General features: G+C 41.6%; 1 protein-coding gene across 1 annotated transcript in view; it reads right to left on the reverse strand.

Moving 5' to 3' along the window:
- The window catches only part of LOC117421249 (PDZ and LIM domain protein 5-like), a 134,231-nt gene that overhangs the window by 23,805 nt on the left and 87,961 nt on the right, over positions 1–22,465 (reverse strand). Inside the window, exons 6-7 of the mRNA XM_059026137.1 lie at positions 20,209–20,381; positions 6,796–6,829 (exon numbers count right to left, since the gene is read on the reverse strand). Coding sequence (XP_058882120.1) covers positions 6,796–6,829; positions 20,209–20,381 — 207 coding nt within the window. The remainder of the gene's footprint in view (positions 1–6,795; positions 6,830–20,208; positions 20,382–22,465) is intronic.

Here is a 22,465-nt window from a genome sequence, read left to right on the forward strand (position 1 = left end):
GCTGAAGTAACAGATACAAATAATTAGTGCTGGAACAAATATCCAAACAAATATTTTTTGGCATGTATTCGGATACAAAAATCAGATGTTCGTATTTGCTAGAAATGACAAATCTACCTTGCACTTATTTACCGCCTCACCAGAAGTTATGTGACAGCTGTGTGAAAACGAGCTCTGTGTGATATTATATATATATATATATATATATATACACACACACACACACACACACACACACACACACATATATATCTATATATATACACATACAGTGCCTTGCAAAAGTATTCAGACCCCTGACCAATTCTCTCATATTACTGAATTACAAATGGTACATTGAAATTTCGTTCTGTTTGATATTTTATTTTAAAACACTGAAACTCAAAATCAATTAATGTAAGGTGACATTGGTTTTATGTTGGGAAATATTTTTAAGAAAAATAAAAAAGCTTTAAGTCTTTTGGGGTAAGTATGTACCAGCTTTGCACACAGTGTCGGAGTGATTTTGGCCCATTCTTCTTGGCAGATTTGCTCCAGGTTGTTCAGGTTGGTTGGACGACGCTTGTGGACCGCAATTTTCAAATAGTGCCACAGATTCTCAATGGGATTGAGATCAGGACTTTGACTGGGCCACTGTAGGACATTCACCTTTTTGCTCTTGAGCCACTCCAATGTTGCTTTGGCCTTGTGCTTGGGATCATTGTCCTGCTGAAAGGTGAATTTCCTCCCAAGCTTCAGTTTTTTAGCAGACTGAAGCAGGTTCTCTTGCAGTATTTCCCTGTATTTTGCTCCATCCATTCTTCCTTCAATTTTAACAAGATGCCCAGTCCCTGCTGATGAGAAGCATCCCCACAGCATGATGCTGCCACCACCATACTTCACTGTAGGGATGCTGTGTCTTGAGGCATGGGCAGTGTTAGGTTTGCGCCACACATAGCGCTTTGAGTTGGCCAAAAAGCTCTATCTTGGTCTCATCTGACCACAAAACCTTTTCCCACATCACAGCTGGGTCACTCTCATGCTTTCTGGCAAACTCCAGATGTGCTTTCAGATGGTACTTTTTGAGTAACGGCTTCTTTCTTGCCACCCTCCCATACAGGCCAGTGTTATGCAGAGCTCTTGATATGGTTGACTGGTGCACCATTACTCCACTCCCAGCCACTGAACTCTGTAGCTCCTTCAAAATGATTGTTGGCCTCTCTGTGGCTTCTCTCACAAGTCTCCATGTTTGAGCGCTGAGTTTTCAGGGACGGCCTTTTCTTGGCAGTGCCTGGGTGGTGTGATGCAGCTTCCACTTCCTGATTATTGATCCAACTGTGCTCACTGGGATATCCAAACACTTGGATATTATTTTGTACCCTTTCCGTAATCTATGCATTTGTATTACTTTTATCTCTAACTTCTGTAGAATGCTCTTTGGTCTTAATTTTCCTTCAGATTCACAGCCTGACCAATGATCCTTCAACAGTGGGGTTTTTATCCAGAAAATGTGACAGCAACTTTAATGGTTCACAGGTGGAGGCCAATGGTAAGGTAATTGTGTCCTCGTTAGGGCAATTTCTTTCATCGGTGTAAACTGGGAGCTTCCACAGCACAGGGGTTGAATACTTATGCAAGCAAGATATTTCAGTTTTTTATTTTTCTTATAAATATTTCCCAACATAAAACCAATGTCACCTTACAATAATTGATTTTGAGTTTCAATGTTTTAAAATAAAATATCAAACAGAACGAAATTTCAATGTACCACTTGTAATTCAGTAATATGAGAGAATTGGTCAGGGGTCTGAATACTTTTGCATATATATATATATATATATATATATATATATATAAATAAAAACAGGATCAACACAGCAGCTCTTGAGCCGCTATTTCTAAGTTTTTACACAGTAAAAAGTTAACAAAACAGATTATGAGAGCGCACACACAGTGATCTCTATGAGGCCATCTGGGTCAAAAAAGCACTGTGCTGCTTCAGAGCGATCTCATAGGCCAGAAAAAAGGCAAAGCACATCATTCTGAAATGCCTTGCTTAAACAGTACCCAACTTGCTGGAAATGTTGTGTAGTGATTTTTACACAGATTGTATATATTATATATTTTTTGCTGCGACTTTGTTATGTGGAATGTAATAAACGAGAACCAAAACAGTGAGTTTTCTTCCCCCTTCATTTTACAACGTCATTTCCACGTTTGTTTTATTTGAAGCGTCTATGCCCACTTTTTACTGTGAAGAAACGGCAATTGCAAGGAATGAAAAAAAAAAAGTTAAAAATAAATAAAATGCATTGTCAACTTTATGTACTATTTACTTCAGGAACAAACAAAACAACATTTAACTTGACATCCTTTGTTTTGTAGTTAATTCACTGGGTAAAGTAAGGCCTACACAACGTATTCTTTACTCCTGGGATATTTTTCTACTTTAACGTGTTACAGTGCCTTGCCTAAGTATTCACCCCCCTTGGATTTTTCCACATTTTGTAGTGTTACAACTTGGAATTAAAATTGATTTAATTGGGATTTTTACCATTTGATTTACACAACATACTTAACACTTTGAAGGTGCAAAATATTTTTTATTGTGACAAGTTAATTAAACAAAAAAAAAAACAACATTTGTTGGTTGCATAAGTATTCACCCCCCTGAGTCAATACTTGGTAGAAGCACCTTTGGCAGCAATTACAGCTGTGAGTCTTTTTGGGTAAGTCTCTACCAGCTTTGCACATCTGTATCCTGAAATTTTTGCCCATTCTTCTTGGCAAAATTGCTCAAGCTCTGTCAAGTTGGATGGGGACCGTTGGTGAACAGCAATTTTCAAGTCTTGCCTTAAGGTCTGGGCTTTAACTGGGCCATTCTAAGACATTCAGATTCTTGTTTTTAAACCACTCCAGTGTAGCTTTGGCTGTGTGTTTAGGGTCATTGTCCTGCTGGAAGGTGAACCTCCGCCCTAGTCCCAGGTCTCTTGCAGAATGAAAGGTTTTCCTCTAGAATTTCCCTGTATTTGGCTCCATCCATCTTGCCCTCAATCCTGACCAGTATGCCAGTCCCTGCCGATGAAAAGCATCCCCATAACATGATGCTGCCACCACCATGCTTCACCACCATGGGGATGGTGTTCTCAGGGTGAGGAGCAGTGTTGGCTTTGCGCCACACATAGCGTATTGCACCAAGGCCAAAAAGTTCAGTTTTGGTCTCATCAGACCAGAGAACCTTTTTCCACGTTTGCTGCGTCTCCCACATGCCTTTTGGCAAAATCCAAATGGGATTTGATATGGATTTTTTTCAGCAATGGCTTTCTTCTCGCCACTCTTCCATAAAGCCCAGCTTTGTGGAGCGTCCGGATTATAGTTGTCCCATGGACGGTTTCTCCCATTTTAGCTGTGGATCTCTCCAGCTCCTTCAGTTACCATTGGCCTCTTGGTTGCTTCTCTGACTAATGCCCTCCTTACCTGGTCACTGAGTTTTGGTGGAGGGCCTTCTCTAGGCAGAGTCGCGGTTGTGCCATATTCTTTCCATTTTTTAATAATGGATTTAACGGTGCTCCGGGGGATGTTCAAAGTTTGGGATATTTTTTTATTACCCAACCCTGATTGCTGTTTCTCCAGAACTTTATCCCAGTCTTGTTTTGATAGCTCCTTGGTCTTCATGATACTGTTTGTTTAGATATGCTCTCTAACAAACTCTGGGGCCTTCCAGAAACAGGTGTATTTAATCTGAGATCATGTGACACTTTAATTGCACACAAGTGAACTCCATTCAACTAATTATGTGACTTCTGAAGGCAATTGGTTGCACCAGAGCTTATTTAGGGGTGTCACAGCAAAGGGGGTGAATACTTATGCAATCAAGACTTTTCAGTTTTTTATTTGTAAATAATTTTGAAAAATATGTAGATTTTTTTTCCCCACTTCGACATTATGAACTATTTTGTTTAGATCAGTGACAAAAAATCCTAATTAAATCCATTTTAATTCCAGGTTGTAACACTACAAAATGTGGAAAAGTCCAAGGGGGGTGAATACTTATGGAAGGCACTGTACATATTCTAATGTCTTGCAGTAAAATAAAAGACACACACACAGGGCCCACGCCCCCCTGCCCCTGCCTGCGTTCTGAGAAACATAATGGCTTTTATTACTTTTTGAAAACGAACAAATATCTGAACAAATATTTAAATTATGAGCGAATATCCTAACATGAAAATTCTGTGTTTGTCCCAGCATGAAAATAAATCCTAACATATTCTTTTTAATTCTGTACAAATGTAGGAGTAATTCTCTCTCTCTCTCTCTCTCTCTCTCTCTCTCTCTCTCTCTCTCTCTCTCTCTCTCTCTCTCTCTCTCTCTCTCTCTCTCTCTCTCTCTCTCAAATACGATTATTTTGTTCCTGGTTTTATATGAACTCTGAATTGATTTTACATTTCTTTGAGAGTCGGGAATGCTATTATATATTTATTTATATATATATATATATATATATATATATATATATATATATATATATATATATATATCCATTCTTTTTTTGCCATGCCTTTGCTTTAAGCTTCTTCCTTATTTGCACCTGGTTCTCCGAAGAAATGGGAGTGACACGAATGCTTCTTGGTAGGGCTTCTGTTTTTCTGGTTTTATTAATTGTATTTTTCGCTGCTTATTTCGAGCTATTTTCTTGTTTTATGTAAATCGGGCTTTTTCGAGGCTTTCGTTTTTGATATACTGTATGAAATTAATGTTTTCGGTTACTTTCTTGAGCGTTTTTGTTTCTGTCAAAATATGTATAGCAGTAACTCGACAGTACTTGCACACTTAAGTTGTACCTTCTTTCCATTGCTGTCTTCCACAACAAAATCCCTACGGTCACAGGCACATTCTTCTGGGGATTTTGTGTGTAGGCATTTTTGTACATTTCGCCACATTTCCACGTTTTAACTCCTCTGTATCTTAACTGTAATACAGCTTTAAATCCCGGTAATAAGCCTCCATTCTTGATTGTAATCTCGTTTTAAATCTCGCAAGCAGTGTCTCCAATAGAAATGTAGGAATGTGCTGCCATTCAGTAGTTGGGGCGGGTTTAAAGTATTGAGAACGAATCAATGATAGATGCAAGTCAGGAAGGCTGGACATTGCCCAGCAGCACTGGGAAATGTATTTATTATTATTTTTGTAGTAGGTTTTATTTTTTAATGGTAATAGGGTAAAGTCAGTGTGAATTGATTAACCATTTCCACAGTTTTTCCGGTGTCTTCTGGTGTTTATTGGCTATCCACCGATTTCATTTTTTTTTGTATCGGGGGGGGGGTTATCGGTTAAAACCGAAAATCAGAAGCCCTACACATATGCAAAGGCAAAGTCATTGTAGTTTAAATCATACTAAACACAAAATGTAATTGCAAAGAAGCAACACAGCTGTTGCTATAACCATTATGCAGATCCTGTGGGTGCACTGGGTTCTACCTAGGGTTTCCAACGGGCTCCAGAATCTCGGGACACTAAGGCAGGTCAGGTTTTGTAACTCATCTCTCTAAACTGCAATGAATTCAGTAAAGTGAGCGTGAACCCTGCGAACTGTCACTAAATTAATTGAATTGTTTTACTTAATTATTACCAAAAGCACACACCTGCCTGCGAGGATCGTTTCCATCAATCAGACCTATACAGCAGCTGATTGGCTTTCTGAGTCTCTAACTGGGCGGGACTGTGTGAAGCAAGAAATATTAAACAAATAGAAACTTTACCTGATGCCACAAGGTGAAATGAAAGAGTGCAAGTGAGTGCAAAGTTATCTCTAATAATGGTGTTGCGCTATTTTGATAGATATTGTTTACTGTATAAAAAATTCAAGCAATATGATTAATCGTTGTTATGAGGCCCTCCGGATAGAATTGCCACCACAATGAAACAATTAAATACATTTACTAAACTGCTCAAGCAATTCACACTCACTTGGTAGCATGCTTGTAAAAGTAATCCCACAAGTATCACTAACTAGAGGTCTCTGACAGCGTCTGTGTCAGCATCAAACCTATACATTTCCAGCGGCACTGATAAGCGTCTGAAGTTTACTTAGCTTTTTTCTTCATTGGCATCATATCTTTTTAATTTAGCCAGCAATATATTTTCTACATAATTAAAATGAACTAGACTATTGTAGTAAAAAAAAAAAAAGAATTCTATTTGTGTGGTAACTAGTTATTTTCATACAACAAGCTACCTCACAGAACATGGCTTCTTTTCTTATGCCATGAGAAAAATGTTTTATTCAAATATACCTTTATAAATTTAATATATATTAGCAACTGACCTTGATTATTACTATTATTATTATTATTATTATTATTATTATTATTAATTAATTAATTAATTAATTAATTAATTAATTTTTTTAAAGACCATAAACTTGACAGACTATCACAGAACCAGCAGGCTTGCTACACAAAGCAGGCACCGCCTCCTTCCATTCCACATTTATCTTTACAGCGATTTGCTGAAAATAATTGAATGACAGCATCAATTAAATTATGTACCTATCAAAAGCTGAAATTGTGGTGACGTCAATTTGTCCAGCTCTTTTGTTGTTTTAGCAACAGCAATTGATAATTAAAGGCACAGCAGTCTGTCACAAATGTGCACCACTGGCACAGCCGGAGGTCACCTTTCAGGCAATGTGTGTGCGGTTTTCAGTGTACTAGAACACCAAACAGTAAGTTTAAAAACTGGACTGTCCGGTCTGAAGCCATGCACATGTGCTGCAAAACAACATCACCATAATCCTGAACCACAGTTACTTACTTTTTCTTAGAAGAATCACTTTCTTGTTCTTGCCCTGCAACATAAAAAAAACAACACTGGAATTAGTAAGTAGTAGATGAATGAACAGATTCAAGGTGCATTAAAAAATATATATATATATTTTTTTTCACACTACTTGACCACTACTATAAAACTGGAATGAGTGCTCTATTGCCCTAAGCCAGGGGTCAGGAACTGGCAGCCCGGGAGAACTGTTAATTCATTTTATTTTGAATTTTATAAAATATTTATTTCTGTTGTTCCGGCACTCGCTCAGGTAGGCGACGAGTGCATCACAGCAGTTTACAATTGGTTAACGTGGCAGGAATTTAAGAAGGTAAGAAAAACATAATTCTGGATACATTTGTAATTCGATTTAAAGCTTCAGCTCAGTGGCGTAGCTAGGCTTGGAAATGTGGGTGGGCTCCAACTTAGGGTGGATGGGCAATGACCAAAGGTCTGACGTCACAGGAAATACAAAAATGATTTAAATCCATTAAAACCCTGAATACATCAAATATTTTTCCCTGTAAATCCATTTAAGATGTTTGAAGTAGACACAAAAATACATTTACATATATCTACAGTGAATGTGCTTTAAAAAGCCAAATGGGCAGTGTCACCAAACCATTTTTTTTAGACAGTGCAAGAGCTTGTAACTCAGGTATTTTTTTGGTATTGAACATTTCAGTGCTATAGTGCTTCTTTGGATGTTCATTTATTATTTTGTGTTGTTTTTTTCACTCTGAACACTGCAATTTTTTACTTGAGATGATGTAAAGCCCTTTATTTTAGTGGACTGAAAATTTCACGTTTATATATTTTTTAAATGTAGCAACTTTTATTCTAGTGTTTTTCACCTACATACAGTGCCGTGAAAAAGAATTTGCCCCCTGTCTGATTTTCTGCATTTTTGCATATTTTTGACACTGAATGTTATCAGATCTTCAACCAAAACCTAATATTAGATAAAAGGGACCTTGAGTGAACAAATAACACAAACATTTGATACATATTTCATTTATTTATTAAAGAAAGTTATGCAACACCCAATGCCCCCGTGTGAAAAAGTAATTGCCCCCTTAGACTCAATAACTGGTTACGCCACCTTTAGCAGCAATAACTGCAACCAAACGCTTCCTGAAGTTATTGATTAGTCTCTCAGCAGAACTGCTTAGGTTTAGGTCTGGACTTTGACTAGCCCATTCCAAAACTTTAAATTTCTTGTTCTTTAACCATTCTGATGTAGACTTCCTTGTGTGTTTCGGATCATTGTCTTGCTGCATGACCCAGCTGCGCTTCAGCTTCAGCTCTCGGACGGATGGCCTGACATTCTCCTGTAGAATTCTCTGATACAGAGCAGAATTCATGGTGCCTTCAATGATGGCAAGGCGTTCAGGTCCTGATGCAGCAAAGCATCCCCAAACCATGTGTGACAGTCTGGCTCGCAGTGGTGATGTGGATGACGTCACGGACCAGGAAGTAACTCAAACCAAACAGTGGATGGGCGGTTGAAGCTGAGTGTTAGTGCACTCAGCGTATTTAATAAACAAAATATTAAACAAATTAACACAACACAAAACAAAAGGGCACAAGGGCCAAACGAATGAACAAACAAACAAGTAAGTGATGTGCTGGGAAATCCAGCACGTCTTAGCAATTGTTTTGTTAATGTTGCTTTTTCTCTCTCCGCTCTCCCGTACTCTCCTCTACACTCTCAACCCCGAGTGCAGAGTGCTGCTGGTTTATATACTCTGGCCGAGGGATTTAACTAGTTGGTAATTATCTTATTATCCCCCGGCCAGAGTCTGCACGCGTTTGGTAAGGATGCATGACTGTCAGCTAGTTAAATAATCAGTAGCTGATCAGCCATGCATCCTCACGGGGTTTTTAAATATATAACAAAAGACGCGGCGCTTTTACCCGCGCCGCAAACAAAAATACAAATAATAATAAATAGGGGCGGGACACTCCGCCACACATGCCCCCCCTTGTGCGCAGCACACATGGCCTTTTCGGCCACCTCCCCCCTTAGTCCCCAAAGTCCCGGTCAGCAGTCCCGGCGCAGGAACAGGGGCAGCAACGGGCCAAAGGTGGCGGCCACGGTGGGATGTCCTCCTCCCACCCAAACAGCCGTAGTGTTCCAATGGCCCGCGCACCGGCCAGCTCCTCTGGCCAAAAAATTTTTGGGGGTGGTCTCCAGACCTGCCCCCCCTTCTTCATGGCCGACAGCTCCCCTCCGTGGGGCTCTGGCCACCCTTTCTCCTGCAGCGAAATTGCTGCGGGGGAAGCTGGTCTCCTGACCTCCCCCCCCTTCTTCATGGCTGACAGCTGCCCTTCACGGGGCTCCAGCCACAGTATTTCCTGCCGCGAAAGTGCGGCTGGGGGAGCTGGTCTCCTGACCTCCCCCCCCTTTTCCATGGCTGGCAGCTCCCCTTCGTGGGGCTCTGACCACATGATCTCCGGCCGCGAAAGTGCGGCTGGGGGAGCTGGTCTCCTGACCTCCCCCCCTTTCTTCATGGCCGGCAGCTCCCCTCCGTGGGGCTCCGACCACAGTGTAGTGACCCCAGGCGAAGCAGGATCCCTGGCGACCCCAGGCAAAGCAGGATCCCTGGCGACCCCAGGCGAAGCAGGATCCCTGGCGACCCCAGGCGAAGCAGGATCCCTGGCGACCCCAGGCGAAGCAGGATCCCTGGCGACCCCAGGCGAAGCAGGATCCCTGGCGACCCCAGGCGATGTGGAACAGGCAGCCCCAGGCGATGCGAGGCAGGCATCCCTGGGTGGTGCGAGGCAGGGCAGGAGCAGTCCTTCCCATGACGGTGGATGTGGAACCAGCAGGTATTCACCCTCTGCTGGTGGAGGTGGGAGGGGAAAGCAGTCCTCCCACAGCGGCTGAGACGGAACCAGCAGGTATTCACCCTCTGCTGGTGGAGCTGGGAGTGGCAAGCAGTCCTCCCACGGCGGCTGAGGCGGAACCAGCAGGTATTCATCCTCTGCTGGTGGAGGTGGGAGGGGCAAGCAGTCCTCCCACGACGGTTGAGGCAGAACCAGCAGGCATTCATCCTCTGCTGGTGGAGGTGGGAGGGGCAAGCAGTCCTCCCACGACGGTGGAGGCGGAACCAGCAGGCATTCACCCTCTGCTGGTGGAGGTGGGAGGGGCAAGCAGTCCTCCCACGACGGTGGATGTGGAACCAGCAGGCATTCACCCTCTGCTGGTGGAGGTGGCGGAGGCAGAGGCAGCTCTTGCTGCTCTGCTCCTGGTGATGGTGGAGACAGAAGCAGCTCCTGCTGCCCTGCTCCTGGTGGTGGTGGAGACAGAGGCAGCTCCTGCTGCTCTGCTCCTGGTGGTGGTGGAGGCAGAGGCGATGGGGCGGATGCTGGCCACTCAGAGGGAGGCTGTGGCGGTGCTGGCTCCCTCTGCTGTGGCGGCTGGGCTGGTGTGTGCCGTGCTCCCTTCAGCAGCATAAATAGAGGCTGCTGGGGAACACCAGCATCCTGCCCTTCTCCCCCCCAGAAAAATTCAGGGGGTTGAGCCTGTAACTCCTCCCCTTCTGGCTCTTGGGACTGCAGCTTGGGTCCTAAGGCTGTGGAAGCGCAGACTTCCACCTCTTGGGCTATGGACGCACCGACTCCCCCCTCTTTGGGCTGTGGACGCACCGACTCCTCCCTCTTGGGCTGTGGACGCACCGACTCCTCCCTCTTGGGCTGTGGACGCACCGACTCCCCCCTCTTGGGCGTAGGACGTTCGGGCTCCTCCCACTCGGGCGTAGGACGTTCGGGCTCCTCCCACTCGGGCGTAGGACGTTCGGGCTCCTCCCACTCGGGCGTAGGACGTTCGGGCTCCTCCCACTCGGGCGTAGGACGTTCGGGCTCCTCCCCAGGCTGTGGAGGCGAAACCAGCAGGCATTCTCCCTCTGCTGGTGGAGACAGTAGCGATGGCTCCTCTCCCTCTGATGCTGGAGACGGTAGCGATGGCTCCTCTCCCTCTGATGCTGGAGATGGCAGCGATGGCTCCTCTCCCTCTGATGCTGGAGACGGCAGCGATGGCTCCTCTCCCTCTGATGCTGGAGACGGCAGCGATGGCTCCTCTCCCTCTGGCGCTGGAGACGGCAGCGATGGCTCCTCTCCCTCTGGCGCTGGAGACGGCAGCGATGGCTCCTCTCCCTCTGGCGCTGGAGACGGCAGCGATGGCTCCTCTCCCTCTGGCGCTGGAGACGGCAGCGATGGCTCCTCTCCCTCTGGCGCTGGAGACGGCAGCGATGGCTCCTCTCCCTCTGGCGCTGGAGACGGCAGCGATGGCTCCTCTCCCTCTGATGCTGGAGATGGCAGCAGCAGGGTCTCTCCCATATCCGCAGCCAGGTAGTTGAACACCATGGCTGCGATGTCTGGGAGGGAAGCTGGGTGGTGTTGCTGTTCCCAGGCCTCCCAGCGCTCCCCATCTCTTGCCCACAGGAGGTTGATCACTGCAGGGAGGGCTTCCTCATAATCCCTCCCCGGCTCCACCAGCCAGTCCCAGACTCCCTCAGAGGAGAGTGCATTCGTCCTCTTTGGAGGATGCAGGTCCTCCCTCACTGGACGCTCTGGCTCCTCTTTCTCCTGCCATGGAGGGGGTTGGTCTGGTGCCACGTGCCCAACCTCACCAACCGCGAAGCACCACTCCTCACCCTTCAGGCAGGTGAGGCAGATATCCAGTGTGGCAAGGTAAGGCTGATGTTGCTGCGCCTCCTGCTGCTGTTGTTGCTGCTGCTGCTGCTTTCTCCTCCGGCTACTTTTCCCCATTTTTAATTTGAAAAAAAAACGAACAAACAAAAAAAAACGCACTTTTCAATCCTGGTCCGGCTGTTGGAGGCGTTGTTTGTCCCACGCAGGACACCATATGTGACAGTCTGGCTCGCAGTGGTGATGTGGATGACGTCACGGACCAGGAAGTAACTCAAACCAAACAGTGGATGGGCGGTTGAAGCTGAGTGTTAGTGCACTCAGCGTATTTAATAAACAAAATATTAAACAAATTAACACAACACAAAACAAAAGGGCACAAGGGCCAAACGAATGAACAAACAAACAAGTAAGTGATGTGCTGGGAAATCCAGCACGTCTTAGCAATTGTTTTGTTAATGTTGCTTTTTCTCTCTCCGCTCTCCCGTACTCTCCTCTACACTCTCAACCCCGAGTGCAGAGTGCTGCTGGTTTATATACTCTGGCCGAGGGATTTAACTAGTTGGTAATTATCTTATTATCCCCCGGCCAGAGTCTGCACGCGTTTGGTAAGGATGCATGACTGTCAGCTAGTTAAATAATCAGTAGCTGATCAGCCATGCATCCTCACGGGGTTTTTAAATATATAACAAAAGACGCGGCGCTTTTACCCGCGCCGCAAACAAAAATACAAATAATAATAAATAGGGGCGGGACACTCCGCCACACCATGACACTACCACCACCATGCTTGACCGTTGGTATGATGTTCTTACTGTGGAATGCAGTGTTTGGTTTTCGACAGACATAACGGGGCCCATGTCGGCCAACAAGTTCCACTTTTGACTCATCTGTCCATAGAACATTGTTCCAGAACTCTTGAGGATCATCCAGGTGCTTTTTGGCAAACTTGAGACGAGCATTCATGTTCTTCTTAGCGAGCAATGGTTTCCGCCTTGCTACTCTGCCATGAATCCCATTTTTGTCCAGTGTCTTTCTAATGGTGGAGTCATGAACACTGATCTTAGCCGAGGCGAGAGAGGCCTGCAGATCCCTGGATGTTGCTCTAGGGTTCTTTGTGACTTCCTGCACAATTTTATGCCTTGCTCTTGGAGAGATTTTGGCAGGACGGCCACTCCTGGGAAGATTCACTACTGTCCCAAACTTTCTCCATTTGGACAATATGACTCTGACTATGGTTCGGTGGAGCCTCAGAGCCTTAGAAATGGCTTTGTAACCCTTTCCAGACTGAAAGGCATCAACTATTTTTTTTCCCAGAGGTCTTCAGGAATTTCTTTTGTTCGTGGCATGATGTGCCTCTAGAACCTGCGTGCTGACGACTTCACTCTGATGGTAAGGGCCAAAGTTAGTCAGATTTATATTGGCCAGGGCTGGCCCACATCAGGCCTGGTTGTTAACCAAAGTACTCAAACAGCTGAGCCTAATTATCCCTTTAATTGGGTTGAGTTAACGGGGGGGGGGGGGGGAAATAACTTTTTCACACCTGAAGATTGCATGTTTGATTACCTTGCACACCAAACAAATGAAAGAAGCACCAAACTTTGGCGTCATTTTTTCTCTCAGACTCCCTCTATATAGTACTACAACCCACAAAAAATCTGACCAAATACAATGTGAAAAATTTGCAAAAATGCAGAAAATCAGACAGGGGGCAAATACTTTTTCACAGCACTGTATGTGGTTTTTCATGCACATTGTAGCTTTAAAAGTTTAATGTTTGTTTTGTGAAAATTTCTGAAATGACAAAACAGTGGACATACTATAGCAACTTTGAATTGTATTTCACCAGTAAACAAATAACTTCTTGATTCTTTAGCATGCCTGTAATTTTGCCCCTGGCTGAGTCAACGTTAATATATGTTTGGAAATATATCTATCTATATAACAAGCACTTTTTAATTAATTTTATGTTCAGTTATGTTAGAATGCTTTCCCACTGTTTTATTTATTTATTTGTTAAGAAATACAATATTGTACACTTAACCCTTTGCGGTCCTATGTCGGACCTGATCCGACATTGCAATTATTCCTATATCGTCCAATGTCGGACCCTGTCCGACATCATCAAAAAGACGCAAAAAATTGGTTTTTAGTCGTTTTTTCTCCGGAAAAAGCCAAGAAAACCATTCAATGGCCGAGTGGGAGCGACAGGAGCCGAGACAAGCCGGGAAAAAAAAGGGCTTATCTCATGAATAGTCATACTGGCATCAGATAGGGACGGTCATAAGGAAACAAGCTGGATGGTACTGCATCAGCGCTCAGAGAATATCACAGACATTTGTAGAGCTTTTTTGAGATGTTATAGTAATAAAATAATGACTTGGATCGCATTATTGAGGAGTTTGGTGATAAAACGAGTGATCAGGAGATGATTGATCGGTATGTACGACTTATTATTATTATTTATTTCTTAGCATATGCGAAAGCGCTAGCGAACGAAAGGGTGGGGTCGGGGCTGGAGATGCCTAGTGAGTGCTTTGTTGATATGCAGGGCCTTTTAAACCTGTTTGACTGTGGAAAGAAAATACATTTAAACAGTTCGTCTAAAATTAACTGTGCGTGTGAAAATAAATTGGACCTGACGCGCCTGACACGCACTTAATAAATGGACTGCAGAGGGTTAAGTGCTCTATGAAGGCCAAGGTTCTTCCACAAAAGCCTGTCTGCTGCATCCCTCATCCATGTTGCTCTGGCATGTTTCCTAATTTCATCTTGCCATCTTCCTGGAGGTCTTCTTATTGGTATCTAGTCTAGTATCTTCTTGGTCCAGCAATGGTCTTTTCTTGCTACATGTCCAGTCCACTGCCATTTCAGTTTTTTCGCTCTTATAATAACATTGCATACTTATGTTTGCGCTCTTATCCATTCCTTCCATTTCCTTTCTCTTCTTGTTATTCCCAGCATGCATCTTTCCATACTCCGTTGAGTCGTTTGTAATTTGAGTCATTTTTGCATAGAGGGTCCAGGTCTCGCATCCGTAAGTTACTGTTTGAATCACTTGCCGTACAACTTGAAGATGCTCCATTGTGCTAAATCCACTCCTGCATCCTGTTTGTGCCGAGTCAAATTTATCTTAAAGTCTGTTGGTGAGTATCTTGGTAAAAATGTTGTAGATTATAGGAAGTAAGCTAATAGGTCTGTAGTTCTTGAGGTCTCCTTTATCTCCTTTCTTATGTAAAATATCACTGATGCGTTGTTCCAGTCGTTTGGCACTTTCTTTTGCTTAATAAAATCTGTAAAACTACGAGACCGTATTTTTGTCATTTCTTCACCTCCTTCTTTCACAGTGTCAATCGTTATGCCGTCTTCTCCGGGTGCCTTTCCTGTCTTCATATGTTTGATAGCATGTTTCATTCTTCCGGTAGAACGTCTGGAACTTCTTCCTCGGGTTGTGTTTCCATCTCGTCTTCATCATCTGCTACATTGCTCTTTTCATCTTGATATAATTTTCTGTAAGTCTTCGACTCTCTTCAAAATCAATTTGCGGTTCTTGACGACAGTCCCGTCCTCTTGTTTGCTAAGATCTGCTGTCTTCATGCTTTGGTTGTTTTCAATAATTCTCTACCAACCTACAGTTGAACGACTGTGAATCCTCAGTAATGCGCTTTCTTACCGTCTTGCAGAGCTCAGTGTATTCAATCTTTGACTTCAGAGCTGCTGTTTGTTTCATTTCCCTTTTCTTCATGAAGTCTTTTGTCTCTTGCGTGATCTTCTGGCTGCATTTTGTACTCTGTGTTCCAGCAATGTTTTTTGGTGTTTCTGCAATTACTTGCATCACTTCCTCATAGATTTTATTTACCTGGATTGCTTCATCTTTTTGCCGATCTTGAAGAGCGCTGAATCTATTCTTCAGTCCCAGTTGAAACACCAGGCTTTGCCTCTGGAGCATTTCTACATTAATTGTGTTTGATTTCGTCACCACTAGTTTCGCTCTCTCCAGTGCTGTGCTTAGGTGTATTTTTGTCTGTGGTCACTTCCTGTGTTACAATTGTTTAGTGCTGAGACATCTTGTATGGTGTGCTTCTTGTTGGTGAGTATGTAGTCCTCTCCATGTCCATTTCCTGATGGGTATATATGAATCTGTAGTTGGAAATTCTAGCCTGTGATTGGTTAAAACCTTATCATAGGAGCACAAATAGATGAACTACTGCCCTAACATCCTTACACCACCAGGCAATAGTCTCCATCTGTCATCTGATTGGTTCACATCACTGTCAGTCCCCCCCCCCCCTTTTCAAAGGAACAACTTTCATCTTCACTCCCCACAACACGAGAGAATGGCAAAATGTGAAAAAAAACTGCTCAATAGCGATTCTGTTAGTTAACAGAAAATTAATTACAAAACATACTACATCTATATATGTACACACACACACACACACAGATATATTTTAAGTCATGAGACCTTGTAGTTAATATGTTTGGAAATCTAGTCATAAAGTTAACACAAGTAAAACTGTGCACCTCTTGGCGGGCCGCCTGGGTGGCCCGTGGTCACATTTGGGTTCGTGACCAGGGCTACATCGAAGGGTACATTTTGACCTTCAAAGGCTCGGAACACATTACCAAAGGAAGTTTCGAACCTTCAAAGGTACTAATTTGCATAATTTACTGATGATGTCACCATAGCTACCTGTTTACATTTGATTGAAAATCATATTATTTTACAGGTAATCCATATAAATGGAATAAAACATGCACATGTAGTTTAAAAATATGTTATATAGAACAGTAATCATGTTTTATAATTTAAATAAAAATAAATACATGTTGTTCATGTACATGTAATTGATGCTGCTTGTGATATATACAGTAAGCTTGCATTGCAGCAGCACCTTATTGCAGCCAATTAAAAGAAGTGCAGCCAACAGGCAAAACAAAGCTTTATTTAACAGTCATCGTTCCAAGCAGGTTTTACATTTTACTATTACTAATACTAATAATAATACGAATAACAATACTAATACTAATAATAATAATAATAATAATAATAATAATAATAATAATAATAATAATAATAATTATTATGAACTTACGCTTGTCAAGTGACTCCAGAGATTGTGCCTCTGAGACATCAACAGTCGCTGCACAGTTTGCATTAAACTTTTTTTTTTGGTCGTCTGGGCATGTGACAAAAAAATGCCAAACAGCAGAGGGGTTTCGAGACATTTCTTTCAATACAGCTTACGCTATACAAGGCTTTGCTGTCGAGATGGCGAATGAAGAAATTAAAGTTCTGCCTCTGCATAACACGAGCTGGGTGGGGGAGGGGCAGATGGTGCTTAGTTTTCAAAATTAAAATTATTAGTGTAGGTGTATATTTTGTATGTTTTAAACATACCTACCATCTACCATAGCACTTTTTACCCTTGTACACTAGGTATTCAGTACATATTTTACTGAAGCACTACAACCGCTACAGGTAAATCGCTATAACGATTCGGTAGTGGATTTTAATACAACAACTTTTGTTTAAGTGATATGCAAATCAAAAGATCGAATTTTGCATGCGAGTAACATTTAATGTGTGATTTATAGTATTCACACATTGTCAAACGATTTCTGTTAACACAGAAAAAAAAGAAAAAAACACAAACATACAGTGTGTGAATGCCGCCTGCGAACCTTCCAAGTTTAGAACTACCTTTGAACTCCTGGCTAGCGAACGAACCTTCGAACACAGTCCTAGCCCTGTGTTTAACTTACTGCATCCAAATGTTTGCTTCAATTACTACCGACATGCCAAACAATTCCTCTTTTGTTATTTGAGAAAAGTTTATTAATAAACTTTAAGGAGGTACACAGTTGGAGCAGCATCTGATCTTTCAGTAGGTCTTACTTTCTTGAAACCTAGCCTTCCTGAGGTACAGTTATTTAAACACTTGGTTATATTGGTAAATTGGATGTTATACTCCATTTACAGTAACAAAGAATGGACAGCAGGCAGATCCACATTTTAAGATCTCATGGTTTGAACTATCATTTTTATGCTGATGATACCCAAATCTATATTCATTCTAAACCCAACATTGCTGCTGCTGCCTCTGTTCTTACTGCATGTATCTCAGATATAAAAAACTGGATGTCACGTAATTTCTTACATCTAAACTGTGACAAAACTGAGATAATGCTGCTAGGCACTTCTTGTCAGCTAGGTAAAACTAATGCCTTAAATCTGTCTGTCAATGGCACCATGCTTGAGTTTACTTCTAAATTGAAAAATCTGGGTGTGATGTTTGATCCAGGGTTAACTTTTATTTTTTCCACCTCAGAAACATAGCTAGGCTGCGACCTATGCTTTCGCAATCTGCGGCTGAAAAATGAGTCCATGCGTTTGTGTTTTCCAGGATTGACTACTGTAATGCCCTGTTTGCTGGTGTCTCAAATGGCATCCTTGCCAGACTTCAATATGTCCAGAACTCCGCAGCCAGAATTCTGTCCAGGTCTTCCACCAGAGATCATATTACTCCTGTTTTAGAGGCCTTGCATTGGCTGCCTGTTATGTTCCGAGTCGATTTTAAAATTCTACTGCTTACCTATAAGGCTCTGATCTTTTATCTTTTTATACACCTACCCGCAACCTCCGCTCACATGATCTTAGATTGTTGAGTGTCCCTCGTGCTCGCCTACACACTATTGGCGAAAGGCATTTAGTTGCTATGCCCCAAAATTGTGGAACTCCCTTCCTATAGAGATTAGAGACTCTGCTACTTTGAGTGTTTTTAAATTGAGTCTTAAAACGTACTTTTTTAGAAAGGCTTTCTTATGATTCTGTATTTCTGTTTGGCCTCTGTGTTTTTATGACTTCTTGTATTTTCTTTTTGTTAACGACTTCAGCTCCAGATGTAAAAATGAAACCCCTTCCCAGGTATCAGATTTTGAAAATAATAATAATAATGTTTTCAAACGTGTAATTGCTATAAAATGTTAACATATGATGAATAAAACACAAATAAATGACCTAAACTGTGTTTTCATCAACCCTTTATGCTGCTGTGTACTACATACCCATATTCAATATAGAGATAAAAACGTTTCTTTTTTTTTTTTTAACAATGAAAACAAAAATGCTGCTAATAACAATAACAATAATAATCAGTAAACAATAAACAGTAATTATCAAATAAAAATCAAACAATATCAAAACGTGTGCCAGTATCAACTTGCTTTGTGCCATTTATTGAAATGTTCAATACAACAGAACCCAGGATTGCCTTCACAACCACTGCACATTTTTCTTTCGTCTTTTCTTTTGTTTTCATTTTCGTAGCAGACCCTGTACCTTTGTTACGGTGTCTGCTTCGCTTGTGTTGGAGGGATAGTCACAAATGCATGTACACAGCTACTTTGCACAGGCATTGTGATGGATCTGGCTTCCGCATTGCCTGTACCCAGTGCAGTGTTTTGAAAGTATTTCGTCACAGCACTACCATTTCAAACCAAACAGCTTCCCGTTTGCAGCTGGCTTACCTGTAAAGTAGCTGCATGCTCTTCTGTTTGTACAGTTTGTATTGTTCTTGGCTCCACATCCTCTTCATCATAGTCGCTGAGTGATAAGTTAGCATCACTGTCGCTGGTATCGAAATCCTCCGAACCAACTTCACTCCCGTGGCTCATTATAGAAAGACCACGTACGCTGACATGTTTAGCTTTCGCTAAAAACTATATAAACTATAACTAAACAAGTAAAACTAATTAAAAAACAAAAAATAATAATTTAAAACACTAAATATATACTTGTAAAAGCTGAATGGCTTCCTGCAATATATCTCAGCCTTCTAAACTCCCACAGCTACAGACTGGAATTGCTACATGACACGCAATTGGATAAAAATGTCACCTGACCCTCCCCCAACTTTCATTGCACATTCTACAGTACTAGCACTGCTTTAGGAGAATGAAACCTGAAACGCTAGACTGAGAAACCGATCATAGAATAGAATGGGAAACTTGACGTACGCAGGTACAGCATGGTACTGTAAGTGGGTTTTCATTTGACGTACGTGCGTACGTTATGGTGTTGAAGTGGTGAAGCGCTCCGAGACGAATGCTTCTAAAGGGCGCTATATAAAATAAAGTTTATTATTATTATTATTATTATTATTATTATTATTATTATTATTATAGTGACAAGAGATGGAATCAATTCCATTGATGTTGAGTCTTGATGGAAATCTTACTTGGTTATGACATACAGTTGCTCAGTGTAAGGGTATACTTCAGCCACTAAGTGTCTAGTTAAGCCTTAACACTTTTCCTCTAAAAAGCAGTTGGAACAAACAAAGCCTCCTCCCCTTTAAAAAACAAATAGCAGCTGATTACCACTGTAATATCTCTGTGATAATATGAAGTGCACATCTACACATTAAAGTAACAGTCCCAGTAATCCAATAAAGAAGAAAGTTCAATATACAGTGACTAAAAAAATATTTAACCGCCCAATGGTATGTCTGGATAGATGGTCTCCTCTTTGAAAAGACAAAAGCTTTTAATTTGCAAGATATCCCACAAGTGCTGTGGTGCCCCAGGTGTTATCCATTCACTCATTGTTTGGGATATTTCTATTCATATTACACATCAAAATGTGTTTTTGTAATGGGGCCAGTAAAAACCAGTACAACATTCAATGTTACACCTATCTGGGCAGTCAGCATACATTTTTTTGTATCCCCAGCCTATAACAATTTAACGTACCGCGTTCAGTGCCAGTGATCTGGGCCAGGATGTGGAAGGAGCGTGACTGGGAAGTGCCTGTCCGAGGATGCCAGTCTTCAGTGTCCTCGATCAGGCGTTTCTTACTGGCGTCTCCGTGAGTGGGAGCATGGTCAAATTCAATATCCGTGTCCACAATGGGTTTTCTTGGTGCTCTAAAAATAGACAAAACAAAGAGAATAATAATTATTCTTTTTAGGAGTATCCCACATTTTGTACTTTAAAATGCACATTTCATAAATACTGAACAATTATGTTGTTTATTTAAAAAATAAAAAGTTCACCCTAATTAATAATAATACACATTCCTTACATAACCGATCCAATCTTAAATTATGGTGCCACTATACTTGTATCCGCTAACTGTATGTAATTATTTAATGGTAACAATACATGCAGATTGCATAACCATATATAAAATGGAATCCTAGGGTAGTACACAAAGGACATTTTCTTGGTGCCCTGTGTACTACTGTATTATCTGTAAGGCTCATAATAGATAAATCAGTAAATAAACTAACACTTGAACCATCTTTTATAAAATGACAGTGAACAGTCGCCAGATCAAGTGTTTGGTTCACAGTTTAAACAACTGGGTTTGCTTTAAAAAAATTCCTTATTAATTCATTTTCTTTCTTGTTTGTTTCCAAAAGAAATTACCTTCAAAGTGGACTTTTCCTTAAGAAGGGTGTAAAGAGGAACAGAGGTTGGAATAAATTCATCAAGTGCCAGAAAAGCAAACAGAAGTAAGAGAGGTGAGAGAACATAATTACAGGCAAGACAGAAATAGAACCCTGAGCTGAAAGCATAACTTAATTTAAAAAAATTGTTATGGCATAAACTTGAAGCCACACAAGTCAAGAAATTCCTTACAAAAAATGACAATTAAATTAACTTCAATAGTGCAGCATGAAGTCACAAAAGTCAGGAAATGCCATACCAGCCATAACTCCGCTCCACCCAGGTTAGGCTTTTAGCATAGATGCTGAGATGTGATGGCAGGATAGCATTCAATGATAAAGAGAGCAGTGAAAATCAGTGTTGCTCCCCTAATCATCTGCTGTTAAACTTTGTAAATATGTTTTATTAAGGGTGGTTTTAAAATGAATGTTGCTACCTCATTAGCTTCAGTACAGTTTCTATTTACACTTCTCCCTGGTGACAGGGATACAGGGGAGACGCCTGAATGCTTGTTTAAAGTACAGGATATCTTGAGAATCGCTCATGCAGTTGTGATGAAACTTGGTATGGGCATTCATTACTGTTTGGGGGTAATCTTTTACTTTTGCATGAGTTTTGGTGTCTGCTTAGCTACAGAAAAAAGGCTACAGAACATTAGGTTGCCTATTGTTCTCTAAAAGGTATCAGTATCACTTACGAATGGGTAGTTCACTACCTGTAACCTTATCACGGAAGCACAATATTAAAGCTTGACGTACCTGAGCAGGTGCCTACCCCGACCCTTGCGAATGCTATATCTGGCAGCAAGATGCACCTGCTCTTCCCATTTTTTCCCCAGTCACTGACTGGGGCATGTCAGCAATGAGGAGGAGTAAGTGATACTGTTACCATTTAGAGAACCAGGACTGCGTTCAATATGCATATTGCATGTTTTATTTACAAGTGGCTACAGAGCAGTTTACGCTTGCAATTAAGAGGTTTCTATTGTACGTAAGTGTTGTTGTACAGCAAAATAAAAAATAAAGCTTTCCAAAAATAGAACAATTTATTTTTTCAACAATTATTCAACCCAGTAACATTTGTATACAGCAAATCAAATAAATAAAAACTTTCCAAATAAATTATTTCTTCAATGGTTCTTTAAATACATCTGTGAATGACTTTAGCAGTTAGTTTCTTTGTTTTGCAACCTTCTTTCTGCATTTCCATGAGCTCCTGCATCTGCCCTTTCTGTTCCTCTGCAAAAGTCTTACAAGTACGACTGTTTTTTTTTTCTCTCCAATATGATTTAAATCTTATAGAAAAAAATAGGAGGAGTGGCAAACACTGCAGCAGCAAAGGTCATTCAAAATGATCTAGACAGCATTCAGAACTGGGCAGACACATGGCAGATGACATTTAATAGAGAAAAGTGTAAAGTATTGCATGCAGGCAATAAAAATGTGCATTATAAATATCATATGGGAGATACTGAAATTGAAGAAGGGAACAATGAAAAAGACCTAGGAGTTTATGTTGACTCAGAAATGTCTTCATCTAGACAATGTGGGGAAGCTAT

The sequence above is a fragment of the Acipenser ruthenus genome, chromosome 1, assembly GCF_902713425.1.
Source record: "Acipenser ruthenus chromosome 1, fAciRut3.2 maternal haplotype, whole genome shotgun sequence".
Lineage (NCBI taxonomy): Eukaryota > Metazoa > Chordata > Actinopteri > Acipenseriformes > Acipenseridae > Acipenser > Acipenser ruthenus.